At 38.5% G+C, this 21,494-nt stretch overlaps 1 protein-coding gene across 1 annotated transcript in view; it reads right to left on the bottom strand.

Moving 5' to 3' along the window:
- PRIMPOL (primase and DNA directed polymerase) overlaps window positions 1-21,494 on the bottom strand; it is a 377,464-nt gene that overhangs the window by 177,557 nt on the left and 178,413 nt on the right. The window contains exon 7 of the mRNA XM_053703874.1: window positions 4,128-4,290. Coding sequence (XP_053559849.1) covers window positions 4,128-4,290 — 163 coding nt within the window. The remainder of the gene's footprint in view (window positions 1-4,127; window positions 4,291-21,494) is intronic.

The raw sequence follows: 21,494 nt of genomic DNA, 5'->3' as shown, positions 1-21,494 counted from the left end.
TTGTCTCCGAAGATACAAGTAAATCAGAGGACCAGAGACTCACTCCGTTGGTGGCTGTCCCTGGACAACCTGTCACAAGGGATGACATTCCGCAGACCAGAGTGGGTCATTGTCACGACCGACGCCAGTCTGATGGGCTGGGGCGCGGTCTGGGGATCCCTGAAAGCTCAGGGTCTTTGGTCTCGGGAAGAATCTCTTCTACCGATAAATATTCTGGAACTGAGAGCGATATTCAATGCTCTCAAGGCTTGGCCTCAGCTAGCGAGGACCAAGTTCATACGGTTTCAATCAGACAACATGACAACTGTTGCGTACATCAACCATCAGGGGGGAACAAGGAGTTCCCTAGCGATGGAAGAAGTGACCAAAATCATTCTATGGGCGGAGTCTCACTCCTGCCACCTGTCTGCTATCCACATCCCAGGAGTGGAAAATTGGGAAGCGGATTTTCTGAGTCGTCAGACATTGCATCCGGGGGAGTGGGAACTCCATCCGGAAATCTTTGCCCAAGTCACTCACCTGTGGGGCATTCCAGACATGGATCTGATGGCCTCTCGTCAGAACTTCAAAGTTCCTTGCTACGGGGCCAGATCCAGGGATCCCAAGGCGGCTCTAGTGGATGCACTAGTAGCACCTTGGACCTTCAAACTAGCTTATGTGTTCCCGCCATTTCCTCTCATCCCCAGGCTGGTAGCCAGGATCAATCAGGAGAGGGCGTCGGTGATCTTGATAGCTCCTGCGTGGCCACGCAGGACTTGGTATGCAGATCTGGTGAATATGTCATCGGCTCCACCTTGGAAGCTACCTTTGAGACGAGACCTTCTTGTTCAGGGTCCGTTCGAACATCCGAATCTGGTTTCACTCCAGCTGACTGCTTGGAGATTGAACGCTTGATTTTATCGAAGCGAGGATTCTCAGATTCTGTTATCGATACTCTTGTTCAGGCCAGAAAGCCTGTAACTAGAAAGATTTACCACAAAATTTGGAAAAAATATATCTGTTGGTGTGAATCTAAAGGATTCCCTTGGGACAAGGTTAAGATTCCTAGGATTCTATCCTTCCTTCAAGAAGGATTGGAAAAAGGATTATCTGCAAGTTCCCTGAAGGGACAGATTTCTGCCTTGTCGGTGTTACTTCACAAAAAGCTGGCAGCTGTGCCAGATGTTCAAGCCTTTGTTCAGGCTCTGGTTAGAATCAAGCCTGTTTACAAACCTTTGACTCCTCCTTGGAGTCTCAATTTAGTTCTTTCAGTTCTTCAGGGGGTTCCGTTTGAACCCTTACATTCCGCTGATATTAAGTTATTATCTTGGAAAGTTTTGTTTTTAGTTGCAATTTCTTCTGCTAGAAGAGTCTCAGAATTATCTGCTCTGCAGTGTTCTCCTCCTTATCTGGTGTTCCATGCAGATAAGGTGGTTTTACGTACTAAACCTGGTTTTCTTCCAAAAGTTGTTTCTAACAAAAACATTAACCAGGAGATTATCGTACCTTCTCTGTGTCCGAAACCAGTTTCAAAGAAGGAACGTTTGTTGCACAATTTGGATGTTGTTCGCGCTCTAAAATTCTATTTAGATGCTACAAAGGATTTTAGACAAACATCTTCCTTGTTTGTTGTTTATTCAGGTAAAAGGAGAGGTCAAAAAGCAACTTCTACCTCTCTCTCTTTTTGGATTAAAAGCATCATCAGATTGGCTTACGAGACTGCCGGACGGCAGCCTCCCGAAAGAATCACAGCTCATTCCACTAGGGCTGTGGCTTCCACATGGGCCTTCAAGAACGAGGCTTCTGTTGATCAGATATGTAGGGCAGCGACTTGGTCTTCACTGCACACTTTTACCAAATTTTACAAGTTTGATACTTTTGCTTCTTCTGAGGCTATTTTTGGGAGAAAGGTTTTGCAAGCCGTGGTGCCTTCCATTTAGGTGACCTGATTTGCTCCCTCCGTGTCCTAAAGCTTTGGTATTGGTTCCCACAAGTAAGGATGACGCCGTGGACCGGACACACCTATGTTGGAGAAAACAGAATTTATGTTTACCTGATAAATTTCTTTCTCCAACGGTGTGTCCGGTCCACGGCCCGCCCTGGTTTTTTAATCAGGTCTGATAATTTATTTTCTTTAACTACAGTCACCACGGTACCATATGGTTTCTCCTATGCAAATATTCCTCCTTAACGTCGGTCGAATGACTGGGGTAGGCGGAGCCTAGGAGGGATCATGTGACCAGCTTTGCTGGGCTCTTTGCCATTTCCTGTTGGGGAAGAGAATATCCCACAAGTAAGGATGACGCCGTGGACCGGACACACCGTTGGAGAAAGAAATTTATCAGGTAAACATAAATTCTGTTTTTAAAGTGGTGTCTTGCTGCCAGCGGCCGGGGTAGCGGGATACCCATTCTCTTACTCCTTTAATTTTTACTAGTCTTTTGAAAAGGTATGGGCTAACATGATGTTGTAATATATATATTCTTTAATAGGAGACAGAATACCTTCTTCTCAATATGTTTTAGTGGGATTTCCTTCGTTATATATATGTTACTCATTTTTGATTTGGATCTAGGGACTCATCCTTTGGAGCAGTCTTCTTTGTTTTATATATAGCTCCCTCCTGTCTCCCAACCCTTACAATGTATACATACACAGTTGCGGTCTCCAAGTTTCAGTGTAGTCTAATATTCTACCCAGCATTTAAAAGGTATATTCTGGCTACATGGAAGGCAGAGTCTTATTTACAATTTTTTCAACGTTATAACACCCTGTTAAACCACTATGCGTTAAAAAGCATTTACTTAAGCATGTTTTATAGCTTTTAATATAAATATAAAAAGAGGTTTATCATTAAAGATCCAAAAGTGATCTTTTCAGATGGTAATACCTTCTAACTTCTGGACTTTCACAGACGAGGTCCAAAAGTGGCCTCTTATATCATTTATAAGGTATATTGAACATCAGGCATCTAATTTATGTATGCTCTTTATTTTTATTTATTTTGTTAAGATCTTTATATCAAGACTGTATAATGTTCACATAACATTTTGTTTCACAATTGTCTTTCAATACTACTATGTTGTCACCTTAAGATCTATGTATGTATGCCTTGCCACAAACCTTGAATAAAAAAAAAAAAAAAAAAAAGTAATAGAAATAAACAATACATTTAAATTATAAAAAAAAAAAAAAAAAAAATGTACTGATATAAGAGGCGGCCTTTAAGGGCTTAGAAATTAGCATATGAGCCTACCTAGGTTTAGCTTTCAAGAAAGGACACCAAGACAACAAAGCAAATTTGATGATAAAAGTAAATTGGAAAGTTGTTTAACATTAAATGCCCTCTCCGACTCATGAAAGTTTAATTTTGACTAGACTGTCCCTTTAACACTAAACACTTTGAGATTGTCATATTAAATGTTTACTAATAATAAAAAATAAAAAAAAGTTATAGTAAACTTTCTTAAACTGAGGAGGGAAGTAAAATAAGTGCATGCACATGCCAGATGCAATCTCTCTCTTGCAAATTCCAAGACTACCATCCTGATGAGATGCAGTTCCTGAGCAAATTTTGAGATAAATATATATTCCTTTTTACACAGAGATACATGTGGCATTTTCTGATCAGCATTTTATAAATATGATGCATCACTTTCAAGTGATTCAACATTTAGGTATAATTTACCTTTAAATGAATAAACTAAATTAACTAATTAATGTTGTAATCATTTAATAGTTTGTTTAGTTAATGAACAAATTTCAGACAAAAAATTTTCAAATTAGTTTTGGAACAGAATAAAAGAAATAACTGTCCCTTTAAAACATGTATAGTCTTTAATACTCTGTCACATAGTTTCAAATAGTCACGTACTGATAGTTTAATTTATCCTTTCAAAGAATTGACGTGTTATATGTAATTTGCTTATGTCCTACTTTTGGTTGTATGTTTTTAATACTATAATGTTTTTTTTATCATTTTGGATCATAAAATGAGTGCTTCCAGTACACGTTTTGTTTGCTGTAACCTCATAATGTGGCAAAACTCTACAACCAAGGACCTTTTCAAAGATCATATCACATGCACAAGAGATATCCATTACCAACAGAATTTTAAAAATAAAAAATATAAAAATAATTCTACTTACCGAACATTGCTCACCAATGAGCTAAGAAATAGGGATTCTTCTGCAGAAATATATTTTTGAGGCTTGGGAATAAATGCGTTATCTTCAGCCACTTTAAAGGGTACATTCTTGCCCAATTTTGAGGATTTATACAAGCGAAAATTTCTATTCTTTGTGTAAACTCCTGTAAACAAGAACAGTACTATGTAAGATTATGACTTCCTAATTTGATAAAATAAATGTTACTGCTCACGTTAATCCAGGACCAAACACTACGGGGCCTATTTATCAAATGTCTTGCGGATCAGGTCCGACAGACATTGCTGAATGCGGAGAGCAATACGCTCTCCGATTTCAGCATTGCACCAGCAGCTCACAAGAGCTGCTGGTGCAACGCCGCCACCTGCAGACTCGCGGCCATTGGGCCGCCAGCATGGGGTGTCAATCAACCCGATCGTACTCAATCAGGTTGAATTCTGGCGATTCCTGTCCGCCTGCTCAGAGCAGGCGGAAAGAGTTATTGAGTAGCGGTTTTTGTGACCCCTGCTCCATTACTTGTGTTTCTGGCGAGTCTGAAGACTTGCCAGAAACAGAGGCCGTCAAGCTCCGTTCAAGGCTTGATAGATAGGCCCCTACATCAATATCTTATTTATCTGCTACACCAGTGCCTCACTCTTCTTTTCACAGCTCTACTTCTTCACATGCATTTTAATTAGAAGACTGCTAACATTTGACCAACAGGTATCCTTATTGTTTATCACCTTTGTTACCAGGAATTTCAAAGAACTTGCATTTAAACACAGATAGAGCCTTGTTTTTTTTTTCTATTTACAAATATATATATATATATATATATATAAAAATCCCCTCCATACCATTTCATCGCCAAATGCAATCATATATATAAAAAAAATTGTTAAAGTGATGGTAAATCCAAGCGTATAAAAACTGCTTGGATTTACCATCACTAAAAATAAACAGTAGTTTAATTCATCACTTACTAAATAAAAAAGGGTGCTAAACTAATTCCTTCTGTGCCGTGGCATCTCGCTATAATCAGCGGCTCCGTCCGCCTACAGCACGGCACTTTTCTTTAATTAGGTGAAGTTTCCACCTCTAAAACAATAGCAGTGCGTGTCAACTGACATCCTAGCACGGCTATTGGTTTAGAGGTGGAATCGTCACCTCATTGAAGAAGAGGGCTGTGCCGTTGGCGGCCAGAGCCGCTGAATTTAGCGAGCTGCTGTGCCACAGCAAGGGTGAGTTTAGCACCCTTGTTTTAATAAGTGATGAATTAAACTACTGTTTATTTTTAGTGATGGTAAATCCAAGCAATATTTGGATTTACCATTACTTTAGTAAGAAGTAAAAGCTTCTCTGGGAACAATTGAATACAATCCAGCAGGTAAAGTGGATTATTGGGAACAAATTAAAGGGGATAAACATTTTGAGTAAACTCCCCCTTTAAAGTGAACGTAAATTTAGATGATAAAATGCCCAGTTTTTAAAAATCCGATTAAAAACAGGGGCACTTTAATTCATCAAAATTTACATTTCACTCGTGTTGTGAAAATACTTACCTTTTAATCTTGACAGTGGCTGCATTGCTTCCCCCGCCTGTTGCAAAGCCTCTTGCCGGGTCTAAAATGAAGCCGTGATTGGAGGATGACCGATCCATAATTTTGGATGTATGAAGAGGCTTGCAACGACCGGGGGAATCGCTGGAGCGGCTGTGTGAAATGTAAATTTTGATGAATTAAAGTGCCCTTGTTTTTAATCGGATTATTAAAAACCGGGCACTTTATCATCTAAATTTACATTCACTTTCAGTGCCTATTTGATTTGTGTAAACAATTGTGCTTTCCCCCTTAAGAAAGGCCAAAAAGTCTAACCTAGTTTTTTAGAATGCGGCAAATCAAAGAGCTGGTTTAGGTAATTTACAGCATTTTGAAAACATAGGTTAAAGAAGTTAATTCACTTTTTATCATCTATAGGAGACATGGGACCAGCACCTTTAAAAAAATAGAAAAACAAAACAAAACACAAAAGTAATAGGTGTTTGATGTTTTTTTAACCATCATCTAATTTTCCCAATTAATAACTCACCTCCTCAACTCTACCTGGCACATACAGATAGACTACTCCATTAAACCAAATAGTTTAAATCTGTTCAATTTGTTCGTTTTAGGATTTATGCCAACATATCTCTTAATTTAAAGTGACAATTCTGCTCCAGAATTTGTATTTTTTAAAAAGATAATACCTTTATTACGCATTCCCCAGCTTTGCACAGCCAACATGGTAATATTAAACCGGGTATACAGAGAATATATCTAATTCTCTTGATAACCCTCTGTAGTACAGTATGGAGGACCTAATTGCTGACTCTCTTGGAAGAACAAGACAAGATATTATGTGAGAGTATTGATAGAATTTTGTTATCCTCAACCACGCTAACTAGGCGTGCAACAGCCCTGAGAGATATTAAATGGCGGTCTGACTATCAACAACCTACCCACAGGGAGTTAACATGATCTGTTTAGTGGAGGAGAAGATTGTAACTCTGATACAGGGAATACCTCTGGCTGGCTCATCTAGCTCAGATCTAAAAGGGGGTGCAATCGAACTTATGGTGCCTACCACGAGGGAGCATGACATGGTTTCTGCTGCCCAGTGACCTGTACCAATATATTGTGTAGAGACCCTTTCGGAACAGTGGGTTTGTGCTCTTGATGAGCTGCTGTGGCTGCAGAACATTTCAGAGCCCTTACTGGAGGCGTTGCCGTCCACTGACTGGAGTGTAGCCGGAGGACCCTACAAGCACACTATAGATCAACTTCAATTTATGTTGCTGTAGTGCACTTTTTCGTATTAGGTCGCTGGTTTGGAAGAACTGAGCTACATCACATAACACTAATGTCACCTTGTTGTGATTACCCTAGGTCTGGTATATGTTAACAATATTTTATTTTTCCAGCCAAAGAGATGCAGCTGTTTTATACAGATCCTGTTAGATTCAGTTTTCTGCTGCTTCTGACTGTCCCACTTTCACTGGTTAATTGTAATGAACCTGTAAAATGATAATTCTAGGTTTGCAAGCTTTTTTTATGCAACACCCATATAGCTATTCATAAGTATACTACCTGTATTGATGTAATGTTGTTCTATGAGCACTTTTCAGTTCGCCACCTTTCTATTAAAGCTATTCAATTTCATAAAATATGTATGCCCTGATATTTTTTTTTTTAGTATTTTCAATCTTTTTTTGCAAGTATATCTTCACTTTTATCTAAATGAGGCAAACTATATGTGACTTAATTTTCTTATCCTGCAAAGTTTTGTAGCTGTGACATAAGGCTATGACTCTCATGTCAGCGGCCGGGGGGGACGAGTCCATTATGTAATTGTAAACCATGGTAACGCAGTGTTTACATCTGTATAATCATCATTGCATTCTACTTTGTTTTAATATTATATATAATGTGCCTCTGGTATTTTGCTTAGGAGTGTCAGCTACTTAAACATTTTAGATTATGGAACTAGCTTTCTTTACAGAAAATTAACAGCAGTACTCTCATATATATTTCTTTCATGTAATTAACAAGAGTCCATGAGCTAGTGACGTATGGGATATACATTCCTACCAGGAGGGGCAAAGTTTCCCAAACCTTAAAATGCCTATAAATACACCCCTCACCACACCCACAAATCAGTTTTTACAAACTTTGCCTCCAAGGGAGGTGGTGAAGTAAGTTTGTGCTAGATTCTACGTTGATATGCGCTCCGCAGCAAGTTGGAGCCCGGTTTTCCTCTCAGCGTGCAGTGAATGTCAGAGGGATGTGAAGAGAGTATTGCCTATTGAATGCAGTGATCTCCTTCTACGGGGTCTATTTCATAAGGTTCTCTGTTATCGGTCGTAGAGATTCATCTCTTACCTCCCTTTTCAGATCGACGATATACTCTTATATTTACCATTTCCTCTACTGATTCTCGTTTCAGTACTGGTTTGGCTTTCTACAAACATGTAGATGAGTGTCCTGGGGTAAGTAAGTCTTATTTTCTGTGACACTCTAAGCTATGGTTGGGCACTTTATTTATAAAGTTCTAAATATATGTATTCAAACATTTATTTGCCTTGACTCAGAATGTTCAACTTTCCTTATTTCCAGACAGTCAGTTTCATATTTGGGATTATGCATTGAATTATCATATTTTTTCTTACCTCAAAAATTTGACTTTTTTCCCTGTGGGCTGTTAGGCTCGCGGGGGCTGAAAATGCTTCATTTTATTGCGTCATTCTTGGCGCGGACTTTTTTGGCGCAAAAATTATTTTCCGTTTCCGGCGTCATACGTGTCGCCGGAAGTTGCGTCATTTTTTGACGTTATTTTGCGTCAAAGATGTCGGCGTTCCGGATGTGGCGTCATTTTTGGCGCCAAAAGCATTTAGGCGCCAAATAATGTGGGCGTCTTTTTTGGCGCTAAAAAATATGGGCGTCATTTTTGTCTCCACATTATTTAAGTCTCATTATTTATTGCTTCTGGTTGCTAGAAGCTTGTTCACTGGCATTTTTTTCCCATTCCTGAAACTGTCATTTAAGGAATTTGATCAATTTTGCTTTATATGTTGTTTTTTTCTTTTACATATTGCAAGATGTTCCACGTTGCAACTGAGTCAGAAGTTACTACAGGAAAATCACTGCACAGTGCTGGAGCTACCAAGCTAAGTCTGCTATAAACTTTTGGTATCTGTTTCTCCAGCTGTTATTTGTATTGCATGTCATGTCAAACTTATTAATGCAGATAAAATTTCCTTTAGTACTGTTACATTACCTGTTGCTGTCCGTCAACATCTAATTTTCAGAGTGTTCCTGATAACATAAGAGATTTTATTTTTTAAATCCATTAAGAAGGCTATGTCTGTTATTTCTCCTTCTAGTATACATAAAAGTCTTTTAAAACTTCTCTTTTTTTCAGATGAATTTTTAAATGAACATCATCATTCTGATACTGATAATGGTTCTTCTGGTTCAGAGGTTTCTGTCTCAGAGGTTGATGCTGATAAATCTTTGTATTTGTTCAAGATGGAATTTATTCGTTCTTTACTTAAAGAAGTGTTATTTGCATTAGAAATAGAGGATACTGGTCCTCTTGATACTAAATGTAAACGTTTAAATAAGGTTTTTAAATCTCCTGTAGTTATTCCAGAAGTGTTTTATCTCCCTGATGCTATTTCTGAAGTAATTTCCAGGGAATGGAATAATTTGGGTAATTTATTTACTCCTTCTAGACGTTTAAGCAAATTATATCCTGTGCCATCTGACAGATTAGAGTTTGTTGGGACAAAAATCCCTAAGGTAATGGGGCTGTCTCTACTCCTGCTAATGTACTACTATTCCTATGGCAGATAGTACTTCATTTAAGGATCCTTTAGATAGGAAAATTGAATCCTTTCTAAGAAAAGCTTACTTATGTTCAGGTAATCTTCTTAGACCTGCTATATTTTTAGCGGATGTTGCTGCAGCTTCAACTTTTTGGTTAGATGCTTTAGCGCAACAAGTAACAGATCATAATTTTATAGCATTATTATTATTCTATAACATGCTAATAATTTTATTGGTGATACCATCTTTTGATATCATTAGAGTTGATGTCAGGTATATGTCTCTAGCTATTTTAGCTAGAAAAGCTTTATGGATTAAACTTGGAATGCTGACATGTCTTCTAAGTCAACTTTGCTTTCCCTTTCTTTCCAGGGTAAATAATCATTTCGTTCCTTTCCTCACAACAAGGAACAAAAGCCTGATCCTTCATCCTCAGGAGCGGTATCAGTTTGGAAACTATTTCCAGTTTGGAATATATCCAAGCCTTATAGAATCCTATAGCCAGCTCTTAAGTACCTATGAAGGTGCGGCCCTTATTCCAGCTCAGCTGGTATGGGGCAGATTACGTTTTCTTCAAAGAAATTTGGATCAATTCCGTTCTTAATCTCTGGTTTCAGAAACATTGTTTCAGGAAGGTACAGAATTGGCTTCAAGTTAAGGCCTCCTGCTAAGAGATTCTTTTCTTTCCCGTGTCCCAATTGACACAGCAAGGCTCAGCATTTCTGAAATGTGTTTCAGATCTAGAGTTGGCTGGAGTATTTATGCCAGTTCCAGTTCTGGAACAGGGGCTGGGGTTTTATTTTATCTCTTCATTGTACCAAAGAAGGTCAATTCCTTCAGACCAGTTATGGATCTATCATTATTGAATCGTTATGTTAGGATACCAACATTCAAGATGGTTACTGTAGGTCTATCCTGCCTTTTGTTTAGCAAGGGCATTATATGTCTACAATAGATTTACAGGATGTGTATCTGCATATTCCGATTCATCCAGATCACTTTTAGTGTCTGAGATTCTCTTTTTAGACAAGCATTACCAGTTTTGTGGCTCTACTATTTGGTCTAGCCTCAGTTCCAAGAATTTTTTTCAAAGGTTCTCGGTGCCCTTCTTTCTGTAATCAGAGAATAGGGTTTTGGTATTTCCTTATTTGGACGATATCTTGGTACTTGCTCAGTCTTCTCATTTTCGAAGAATCTCATACGAATCGACTTGTGTTGTTTCTTCAAGTTCATGGTTGGAGGATCAATTTATCAATCAGTTTATTGATTCCTCAGACAAGGGTAACCTTTTTAGGTTTCTAGATAAATTCAGTATCTATGACTCTGTCCTTGTCAGACAAGAGAAGTTTAACATTGATATCAGCTTGTCAAAACCTTCAGTCACAATCATTCCCTTTGGTAGCCTTATGCATGGAAATGTTGGATCTTAGGACTGCCGCATCAGATGCGATCTCCTTTGCTCGTTTTCACATGCGACCTCTTCAGCTCTGTATGCTGAACCAATGGTGCAGGGATTACTCAAAGATAACTCAATTAATATCTTTAAACCGATTTTACGACACTCTCTGACATGGTGGACAGATCACCATCGTTTAGTTCAGGGGGCTTCTTTGTTCTTCCGACCTGGACTATAATCTCAACAGATACGAGTCTTACAGGTTGGGGAGCTGTGTGGGGGTATCTGACGGCACAAGGGGTTTGGGAATCTCAGGAGGTGAGATTTCCGATCAATATTTTGGAACCCCGTGCAATTTTCAGAGCTCTTCAGTCTTGGCCTCTTCTGAAGAGAGAGTTGTTCATTGTTTTCAGATAAGACATTGTCACAACTGTGGCATACATCAATCATCAAGGAGGGACTCACAGTCCTCTGGCTATGAAAGAAGTATCTCGAATTTTGGTTTGGGCGGAATTCAGCTCCTGTCTAATCTCTGCGGTTTATATCCCAGGTATGGACAATTGGAAAGCGGATTATCTCAGTCGCCAAACGTTGCATCCGGGCGAATGGTCTCTTCACCCAGAGGTATTTCTTCAGATTGTTCAAATGTGGGAACTTCCAGAAATAGTTCTGATGGCTTCTCATCTAAACAAGAAACTTCCCAGGTATCTGTCCAGATCCCGGGATCCTCAGGCGGAGGCAGTCGATGCATTTTCACTTCCTTGGAAGTATCATCCTGCCTATATCTTTCCGCCTCTAGTTCTTCTTCCAAGAGTAATCTCCAAGATTCTGAAGGAATGCTCGTTTGTTCTGCTGGTAGCTCCGGCATGGCCTCACAGGTTTTGGTATGCGGATCTTGTCCGGATGGCCTCTTGCCAACCGTGGACTCTTCCGTTAAGACCAGACCTTTTGTCTCAAGGTCCTTTTTTCCATCAGGATCTGAAATCCTTAAATTTAAAGGTATGGAGATTGAACGCTTGATTCTTGGTCAAAGAGGTTTCTCTGACTCTGTGATTAATACTATGTTACAGGTTCGTACATCTATATCCAGAGAGATATATTATAGAGTCTGGAAGACTTATATTTCTTGGTGTCTTTCTCATCATTTTTCTTGGCATTCTTTTAGAATACCGAGAATTTTACAATTTCTTCAGGATGGTTTGGATAAGGGTTTGTCCGCAAGTTCTTTGAAAGGACAAATCTCTGCTCTTTCTGTTCTTTTTCACAGAAAGATTGCTATTCTTCCTGATATTCATTGTTTTGTACAAGCTTTGGTTCGTATAAAACCTGTCATTAAGTCAATTTCTCCTCCTTGGAGTTTGAATTTGGTTCTGGGAGCTCTTCAAGCTCCTCCGTTTGAACCTATGCATTCATTGGACATTAAATTACTTTCTTGGAAAGTTTTGTTCCTTTTGGCCATCTCTTCTGCTAGAAGAGTTTCTGAATTATCTGCTCTTTCGTGTGAGTCTCCTTTTCTGATTTTTCATCAGGATAAGGCGGTGTTGCGAACTTCTTTTGAATTTTTACCTAAAGTTGTGAATTCCAACAACATTAGTAGAGAATTTGTGGTTCCTTCATTATGTCCTAATCCTAAGAATTCTAAGGAGAAATCGTTGCATTCTTTGGATGTTGTTAGAGCTTTGAAATATTATGTTGAAGCTACGAAATTTTTCTGTAAGACTTCTAGTCTATTTGTTATCTTTTCCGGTTCTAGGAAAGGCCAGAAAGCTTCTGCCATTTCTTTGGCATCTTGGTTGAAATCTTTAATTCATCTTGCCTATGTTGAGTCGGGTAAAATTCCGCCTCAGAGAATTACAGCTCATTCTACTAGGTCAGTATCTACTTCCTGGGCGTTTAGGAATGAAGCTTCGGTTGACCAGATCTGCAAAGCAGCAACTTGGTCCTCTTTGCATACTTTTACTAAATTCTACCATTTTGATGTATTTTCTTCTTCTGAAGCAATTTTTGGTAGAAAAGTTCTTCAGGCAGCGGTTTCAGTTTGAATCTTCTGCTTAGGTTTTTCATTAAACTTTATTTTGGGTGTGGATTATTTTCAGCAGGAATTGGCTGTCTTTATTTTATCCCTCCCTCTCTAGTGACTCTTGTGTGGAAAGATCCACATCTTGGGTAGTCATTATCCCATACGTCACTAGCTCATGGACTCTTGTTAATTACATGAAAGAAAACATAATTTATGTAAGAACTTACCTGATAAATTCATTTCTTTCATATTAACAAGAGTCCATGAGGCCCACCCTTTTTTTGGGGTGGTTATGATTTTTTTGTATAAAGCACAATTATTCCAATTCCTTATTTTATATGCTTCGCACTTTTTTTCTTATCACCCCACTTCTTGGCTATTCGTTAAACTGATTTGTGGGTGTGGTGAGGGGTGTATTTATAGGCATTTTAAGGTTTGGGAAACTTTGCCCCTCCTGGTAGGAATGTATATCCCATACGTCACTAGCTCATGGACTCTTGTTAATATGAAAGAAATGAATTTATCAGGTAAGTTCTTACATAAATTATGTTTTAATGGCGGCCTTTTAGTGTTTTATATTATATATCTGTAAGTTAATGCTATATAGCTCAATGGGCAGCTTAGGGGTTTATGAGTGTGTCCCTTTTTAAGAAAAGTTTTACAAGAGTTCAATAATATCTGTGGAAGTCGCAAGGTGGCCTCTACTAATTAAATATCTTTCTTACTAAGTTATCTTCATATGAACAGGAGCCTAAAAGTGGATTTAAATTGCGAGGGGGGGAATATATAGCCAGAAATGCATTTTTCCCCTCTTGGCTAATTGAGCTGCCATATGATTTCCATAATATAAATCTATATAGAGGTTTTGGGGAGGCCTGAGTCAGTTAAAACATATACACCCCCTATATTATGTATAGTACTACTTATAATTTCGAGCTCCATAATTGTTCTTCCTAGTTATCTTTATATACCAGAATCTGTACCATTTGATGGTATGGACATTGTGATTGCTCCCCTTTCTGTGAATTTTTCAGTGGTTCTACCTTGGATTTAGCAGAGTACCAGTTACTAATTTTATTATTTTAGCTTAAAGATGGGGATTTTGTATTTATGAAGTCATATGCTCTGAAGACATACAGATCCCACATCTGCAATCCTGCTGTTTTCATCAATACTTTTTATGCTTTACGAGTTTTAGATCCTTAAATAATATTGCATAAGTATATTAACAGAGCTAAGTATATGGACAATGAGTGGCCTATCAGGTTATCTTTATATATATATAAAAAAAAATATATAAGGTTCGACCACTGGATGGGATCTAAAAGTGGCCCTCACTATTAGCAAGTGGGCCTTGTTATGTTGTACTATCAAATATGAATATTGACAATCAATGTGGTCTTTATTATTGTTTGCGGCAAGATATGGTTTTGTGTTTATGCATTAGTGTCTTACATTGTAATTTGTCTGTTTTGTACTGCTCAGTGAATCTTGATAAAAACTAATTAATAAATAAATAAAATATATATACACTTTTTACCTGTGTTGTTATCTTGAATCTAAGCCTCTTTTGTCACCCCCTTATCACATGTATATTTATTTATTATCTATTGACTTGCATTTTAGCCAATTAGTGCAGTGTCATGCACAAGTAGAAAGGTAGGAAAGGACAAAGTTGGGAAAATGAGGTGCAAACAAGAACTGCCACAAAAAATAAAAATAAATAAATATAATAAAATTGGGTGAGGCTCATGGACTCTCAACACCATGAATAATAACATAATTTATGTAAGAACTTACCTGATAAATTCATTTCTTTCATATTAGCAAGAGTCCATGAGCTAGTGACGTATGGGATATACATTCCTACCAGGAGGGGCAAAGTTTCCCAAACCTTAAAATGCCTATAAATACACCCCTCACCACACCCACAAATCAGTTTAACGAATAGCCAAGAAGTGGGGTGATAAGAAAAAAGTGTGAAAGCATATAAAATAAGGAATTGGAATAATTGTGCTTTATACAAAAAAATCATAACCACCACAAAAAAGGGTGGGCCTCATGGACTCTTGCTAATATGAAAGAAATGAATTTATCAGGTAAGTTCTTACATAAATTATGTTTTCTTTCATGTAATTAGCAAGAGTCCATGAGCTAGTGACGTATGGGATAATGACTACCCAAGATGTGGATCTTTCCACGCAAGAGTCACTAGAGAGGGAGGGATAAAATAAAGACAGCCAATTCCTGCTGAAAATAATCCACACCCAAAATAAAGTTTAATGAAAACATAAGCAGAAGATTCAAACTGAAACCGCTGCCTGAAGTACTTTTCTACCAAAAACTGCTTCAGAAGAAGAAAACACATCAAAATGGTAGAATTTAGTAAAAGTATGCAAAGAGGACCAAGTTGCTGCTTTGTAAATCTGATCAACCGAAGCTTCATTCCTAAACGCCCAGGAAGTAGAAACTGACCTAGTAGAATGAGCTGTAATCCTTTGAGGCGGAGTTTTACCCGACTCGACATAGGCATGTTGAATTAAAGATTTCAACCAAGATGCCAAAGAAATGGCAGAAGCTTTCTGGCTTTTTCTAGAACCAGAAAAGATGAAAAATAGACTAGAAGTCTTTCGGAAAGACTTAGTAGCTTCAACATAATATTACAAAGCTCTAACAACATCCAAATAATGCAATGATTTCTCCTTAGAATTCTTAGGATTAGGACATAATGAAGGAACCACAATTTCTCTACTAATGTTGTTAGAATACACAACCTTAGGAAAAAATTCAAAAGAAGTTCGCAACACCGCCTTATCCTGATGAAAAATCAGAAAAGGAGACTCACAAGAAAGAGCAGATAATTCAGAGACTCTTCTGGCAGAAGAGATGGCCAAAAGAAACAAAACTTTCCAAGAAAGAAGTTTAATGTCCAAATGAATGCATGGGTTCAAAAGGAGGAGCTAGAAGAGCCCCCAGAACAAAATTCAAACTCCAAGGAGGAGAAATTGACTGAATGACAGGTTTTATACGAACCAAGTCTTGTACAAAACAATGAATATCAGGAAGATTAGCAATCTTTCTGTGAAAAAGAACAGAAAGGGCAGAGATTTGTCCTGTCAAGGAACTTGCGGACAAACCTTTATCTAAACCATCCTGAAGAAATTGTAAAAAATTCTCGGAATTCTAAAAGAATGCCAGGAAAAATGATGAGAAGACACTAAGAAATATAAGTCTTCCAGAATCTATAATATATCTCTCTAGATACAGATTTACGAGCCTGTAACATAGTATTAATCACAAAGTCAGAGAAACCTCTTTGACCAAGAATCAAGCGTTCAATCTCCATACCCTTAAATTTAAAGATTTGAGATCCTGATGGAAAAAAGGACCTTGCGACAGAAGGTCTGGACTTAACGGAAGAGCCCACGGTTAGCAAGAGGCCATCCGAAAAAGAATCCGTCCATGCTGGAGCTACCAGCAGAACAAACGAGCATTCCTTCAGAATCTTGGAGATTACTCTTGGAAGAAGAACTAGAGGCGGAGAGATATAGGCAGGATGATACTTCCAAGGAAGTGATAATGCATTCACTGCCTCCGCCTGAGGATCCCGGAATCTGAACAGATACCTGGGAAGTTTCTTGTTTAGATGAGAAACCATCAGATCTATTTCTGGAAGTTCCCACATTTGAACAATGTGAAGAAATACCTCTGGGTGAAGAGACCATTCGCCCGGATACAACGTTTAACGACTGAGATAATCCGCTTCCCAATTGTCTATACCTGGGAAATGAACCGCAGAGATTAGACAGGAGCTGGATTCCGCCCAAACCAGAATTCGAGATACTTCTTTCATAGCCAGAGGACTGTGAGTCCCTACTTGATGATTGATGTATGCCACAGTTGTGACATTGTCTGTCTGAAAACAAATGAACGACTCTCTCTTCAGAAGAGGCCAAGACTGAAGAGCTCTCCAAAATATTGATCGGTAATCTCACCTCCTGAGATTCCCAAACCCCTTGTGCCGTCAGAGACCCCCACACAGCTCCCCAACCTGTAAGACTTGCATCTGTTGAAATTACAGTCCAGATCGGAAGAACAAAAGAAGCCCCCTGAACTAAACTATGGTGATCTGTCCACCACGTCAGAGAGTGTCGTACAATCGGTTTTAAAGATATTAATTGAGATATCTTTGTGTAATCCCTGCACCATTGGTTCAGCATACAGAGCTGAAGAGGTCGCATGTGAAAATGAGCAAAGGAGATCGCGTCCGATGCAGCAGACATAAGACCTAAAATTTCCATGCATAAGGCTACCAAAGGGAATGATTGTGACTGAAGGTTTTGACAAGCTGATATCAATGTTAGACTTCTCTTGTCTGACAAAGACAGAGTCATAGACACTGAATCTACCTGGAAACCTAAAAAGGTTACCCTTGTCTGAGGAATCAATGAACTATTTGGTAAATTGATCCTCCAACCATGATCTTGAAGAAACAACACAAGTCTATTCGTATGATATTCTGTTAAATGTGAAGACTGAGCAAGTACCAAGATATCGTCCAAATAAGAAATTACCAATACCCTGTTCTCTGAATACAGACAGAAGGGCACCGGGAACCTTTGTAAAAATTCTTGGAGCTGATGCTAAGCCAAACGGTAGAGCCACAAAACTGGTAATGCTTGTCTAAAAAAGAGAATCTCAGAAACTAAAAGTGATCTGGATGAATCGGAATATGCAGATATGCATCCTGTAAATCTATTGTAGACATATAATGCCCTTGCTGAACAAAAGGCAGGATAGTCCTTTCAGTTACCATTTTGAATGTTGGTATCCTTACATAACGATTCAATATTGATAGATCCGGAACTGGTCTGAAGGAATTGACCCTCTTTGGTACAATGAAGAGATAGAATAAAACCCAAGCCCCTGTTCCAGAACTGGAACTGGCATAAATACTCCAGCCAACTCTAGATCTGAAACACATTTCAGAAATGCTTGAGCCTTTGCTGGGTTTACTGGGACACGGGAAAGAAAAAAATCTCTTTGCAGGAGGCCTTAACTTGAAGCCAATTCTGTACCCTTCTGAAACAATGTTCTGAAACCAGAGATTGTGAACGGAATTGATCCAAATTTCTTTGAAACGAACATGAAACTGCCCCATACCAGCTGAGCTGGAATGAGGGCCGCACCTTCATGGGGACTTAGGAGCTGGCTTTGGGTTTCTATAAGGCTTGGATATATTCCAAAGTGAAGAAGGTTTCCAAACTGATACCGCTCCTGAAGATGAAGGATCAGGCTTTTGTTCCTTGTTGTGATGAAAGGAACGAAAACCATTATTAGACCTAAATTTACCTCAGATTTTTTATCCTGTGGTAAAAAAAGTTCCCTTCCTTCCAGTAATAGTTGAGATAAAAGAATCCAACTGAGAACCGAATAATTTATTACCCTGGAAAGAAAGGGATAGCAAAGTTGACTTAGAAGACATATCAGCATTCCAAGTTTTAAGCCATAAAGCTCTTCTAGCTAAAATAGTTAGAGACATATACCTGACATCAATTCTAATGATATCAAAGATGGCATCACAAAAAAAATAATTAGCATGTTATAGAATAATAATGCTATGAGAATTATGATCTGTTACTTGTTGCGCTAAAGCTTCTAACCAAAAAGTTGAAGCTGCAGCAACATCCGCTAAAAATATAGCAGGAGTAGAGACAGCCCCATTAACCTTAGGGATTTTGTCCCAAACTCTAATCTGTCAGATGGCACAGGATATAATTGCTTAAAACGTTTTAAAAGGAGTAAATGAATTACCCAAATTATTCCATTCCCTGGAAATTACTTCAGAAATAGCATCAGGGACAGGAAACACTTCTGGAATAACTACAGGAGATTTAAAAACCTTATTTAAACGTTTAGTTTTAGTATCAAGAGGACCAGAATCCTCTAATTCTAATGCAATTAATACTTCTTTAAATAAAGAACGAATAAATTCCATCTTGAACAAATACAAAGATTTATCAGCATCAACCTCTGAGACAGAAACCTCTGAACCAGAAGAACCATTATCAGTATCAGAATGATGATGTTCATTTAAAAATTCATCTGAAAAAAGAGAAGTTTTAAAAGACTTTTATGTATACTAGAAGGAGAAATAACAGACATAGCCTTCTTAATGGATTTAGAAACAAAATCTCTTATGTTAACAGGAACACACTGAGTATTAGATGTTGACGGAACAGCAACAGGTAATGTAACAGTACTAAAGGAAATATTTTCTGCATTAACAAGTTTGTCATAACATTTAATACAAACAACAGCTGAAGGAACAGATACCAAAAGTGATACACTTCGCTTTGGTAGCTCCAGCACCGGGCAGCGATTTTCCTGAAGTATCTTCTGACTCAGTTGCAACGTGGAACATCTTGCGATATGTAATAGAAAAAACAACATATAAAGCAAAATTGATCAAATTCCTTAAATGACAGTTTCAGGAATGGGAAAAAAATGCCAGTGAACAAGCTTCTAGCAACCAGAAGCAATAAATAATGAGACTTAAATAATGTGGAGACAAAAGTGACGCCCATATTTTTTTTTAGCGCCAAATAAGACGCCCACATTATTTGGCGCCTAAATGCTTTTTGGCGGTAAAATGACGCCACATCTGGAACGCCGACACTTTTGACGCAAAAGAACGTAAAAAATGACGCAACTTCCGGCGACACGTATGACGCCGGAAACAGAAAAAAATGTTGCGCCAAAAAAGTCCGCGCCAAGAATGACGCAAGAAAATGAAGCATTTTCAGCCCCCGCGAGCCTAACAGCCCACAGGGAAAAAGTCAAATTTTTTAAGGTAAGAAAAAATGATTGAATCAAATGCATTATCCCAAATATGAAACTGACTGTCTGAAAATAAGGAATGTTGAACATCCTGAGTCAAGGCAAATAAATGTTTGAATACATATATTTAGAACTTTATAAAAAAGTGCCCAACCATAGCTTAGAGTGTCACAGAAAATAAGACTTACTTACCCCAGGACACTCATCTACATGTTTGTAGAAAGCCAAACCAGTACTGAAACGAAAATCAGCAGAGGTAATGGTATATATATAAGAGTATATCGTCGATTTGAAAAGGGAGGTAAGAGATGAATCTCTACGACCGATAACAGAGAACCTATGAAATAGACCCCGTAGAAGGAGATCATTGCATTCAAATAGGCAATACTCTCCTCACATCCCTCTGACATTCACTGCACGCTGAGAGGAAAACCGGGCTCCAACCTGCTGCGGAGCGCATATCAACGTAGAATCTAGCACAAACTTACTTCACCACCTTCATAGGAGGCAAAGTTTGTAAAACTGATTTGTGGGTGTGGTGAGGGGTGTATTTATAGGCATTTTAAGGTTTGGGAAACTTTGCCCCTCCTGGTAGGAATGTATATCCCATACGTCACTAGCTCATGGACTCTTGCTAATTACATGAAAGAAAAATACATTTAGCAAGTAAGCATACATTTTGTTTTCTTTCATAAGGTGGTGAGAGTCCATGATCCATTACTCCTGCGAACTAATGCCCAAGCTGTGGGTGGGACAAAAATGTTTTGAAAGGCAGTCACCTAATTACCAGACACTGCTGCCTGGAGAACTTTCCTACCAAAGGCCACTTATGAAGAAGCAAAAAAAAAAAACAAACATCTAAGTGGAAGAATTTAGAAAAAGTATGTAAGACCCTGTTTCTGCCCTGTAAATTTGAGCAATAAACCCAAGAAGTGGAAACTGTTGTAATGCATTTCAGAGAGACATTCCCGCCTCCAAGTCAGTTTTAACCAAGAACCTAAAGCAACAGCTGTTTCCTTCTGGCCTTTGCATTACCCTAGAAAAAATAAACAAATTAAAGGATTGTCTAAAATCCTTTGAAGCTTGTAAGCAGAATTTTAATGCTCTCACATCTAAAATTATGCAGAAGCCTTTCTTTAAAATCTTGTTGATAAGGATGAAGAAAAACAGAATTTATGTTTACCTGATAAATTTCTTTCTCCAACGGTGTGTCCGGTCCACGGCGTCATCCTTACTTGTGGGATATTCTCTTCCCCAACAGGAAATGGCAAAGAGCCCAGCAAAGCTGGTCACATGATCCCTCCTAGGCTCCGCCTACCCCAGTCATTCGACCGACGTTAAGGAGGAATATTTGCATAGGAGAAACCATATGGTACCGTGGTGACTGTAGTTAAAGAAAATAAAATATCAGACCTGATTAAAAAAAACCAGGGCGGGCCGTGGACCGGACACACCGTTGGAGAAAGAAATTTATCAGGTAAACATAAATTCTGTTTTCTCCAACATAGGTGTGTCCGGTCCACGGCGTCATCCTTACTTGTGGGAACCAATACCAAAGCTTTAGGACACGGATGAAGGGAGGGAGCAAATCAGGTCACCTAAATGGAAGGCACCACGGCTTGCAAAACCTTTCTCCCAAAAATAGCCTCAGAAGAAGCAAAAGTATCAAACTTGTAAAATTTGGTAAAAGTGTGCAGTGAAGACCAAGTCGCTGCCCTACATATCTGATCAACAGAAGCCTCGTTCTTGAA

This window comes from Bombina bombina, chromosome 2, assembly GCF_027579735.1.
Source record: "Bombina bombina isolate aBomBom1 chromosome 2, aBomBom1.pri, whole genome shotgun sequence".
In the NCBI taxonomy this organism is placed as follows: domain Eukaryota; kingdom Metazoa; phylum Chordata; class Amphibia; order Anura; family Bombinatoridae; genus Bombina; species Bombina bombina.
This window is presented reverse-complemented; position numbering and strand designations above follow the sequence as displayed.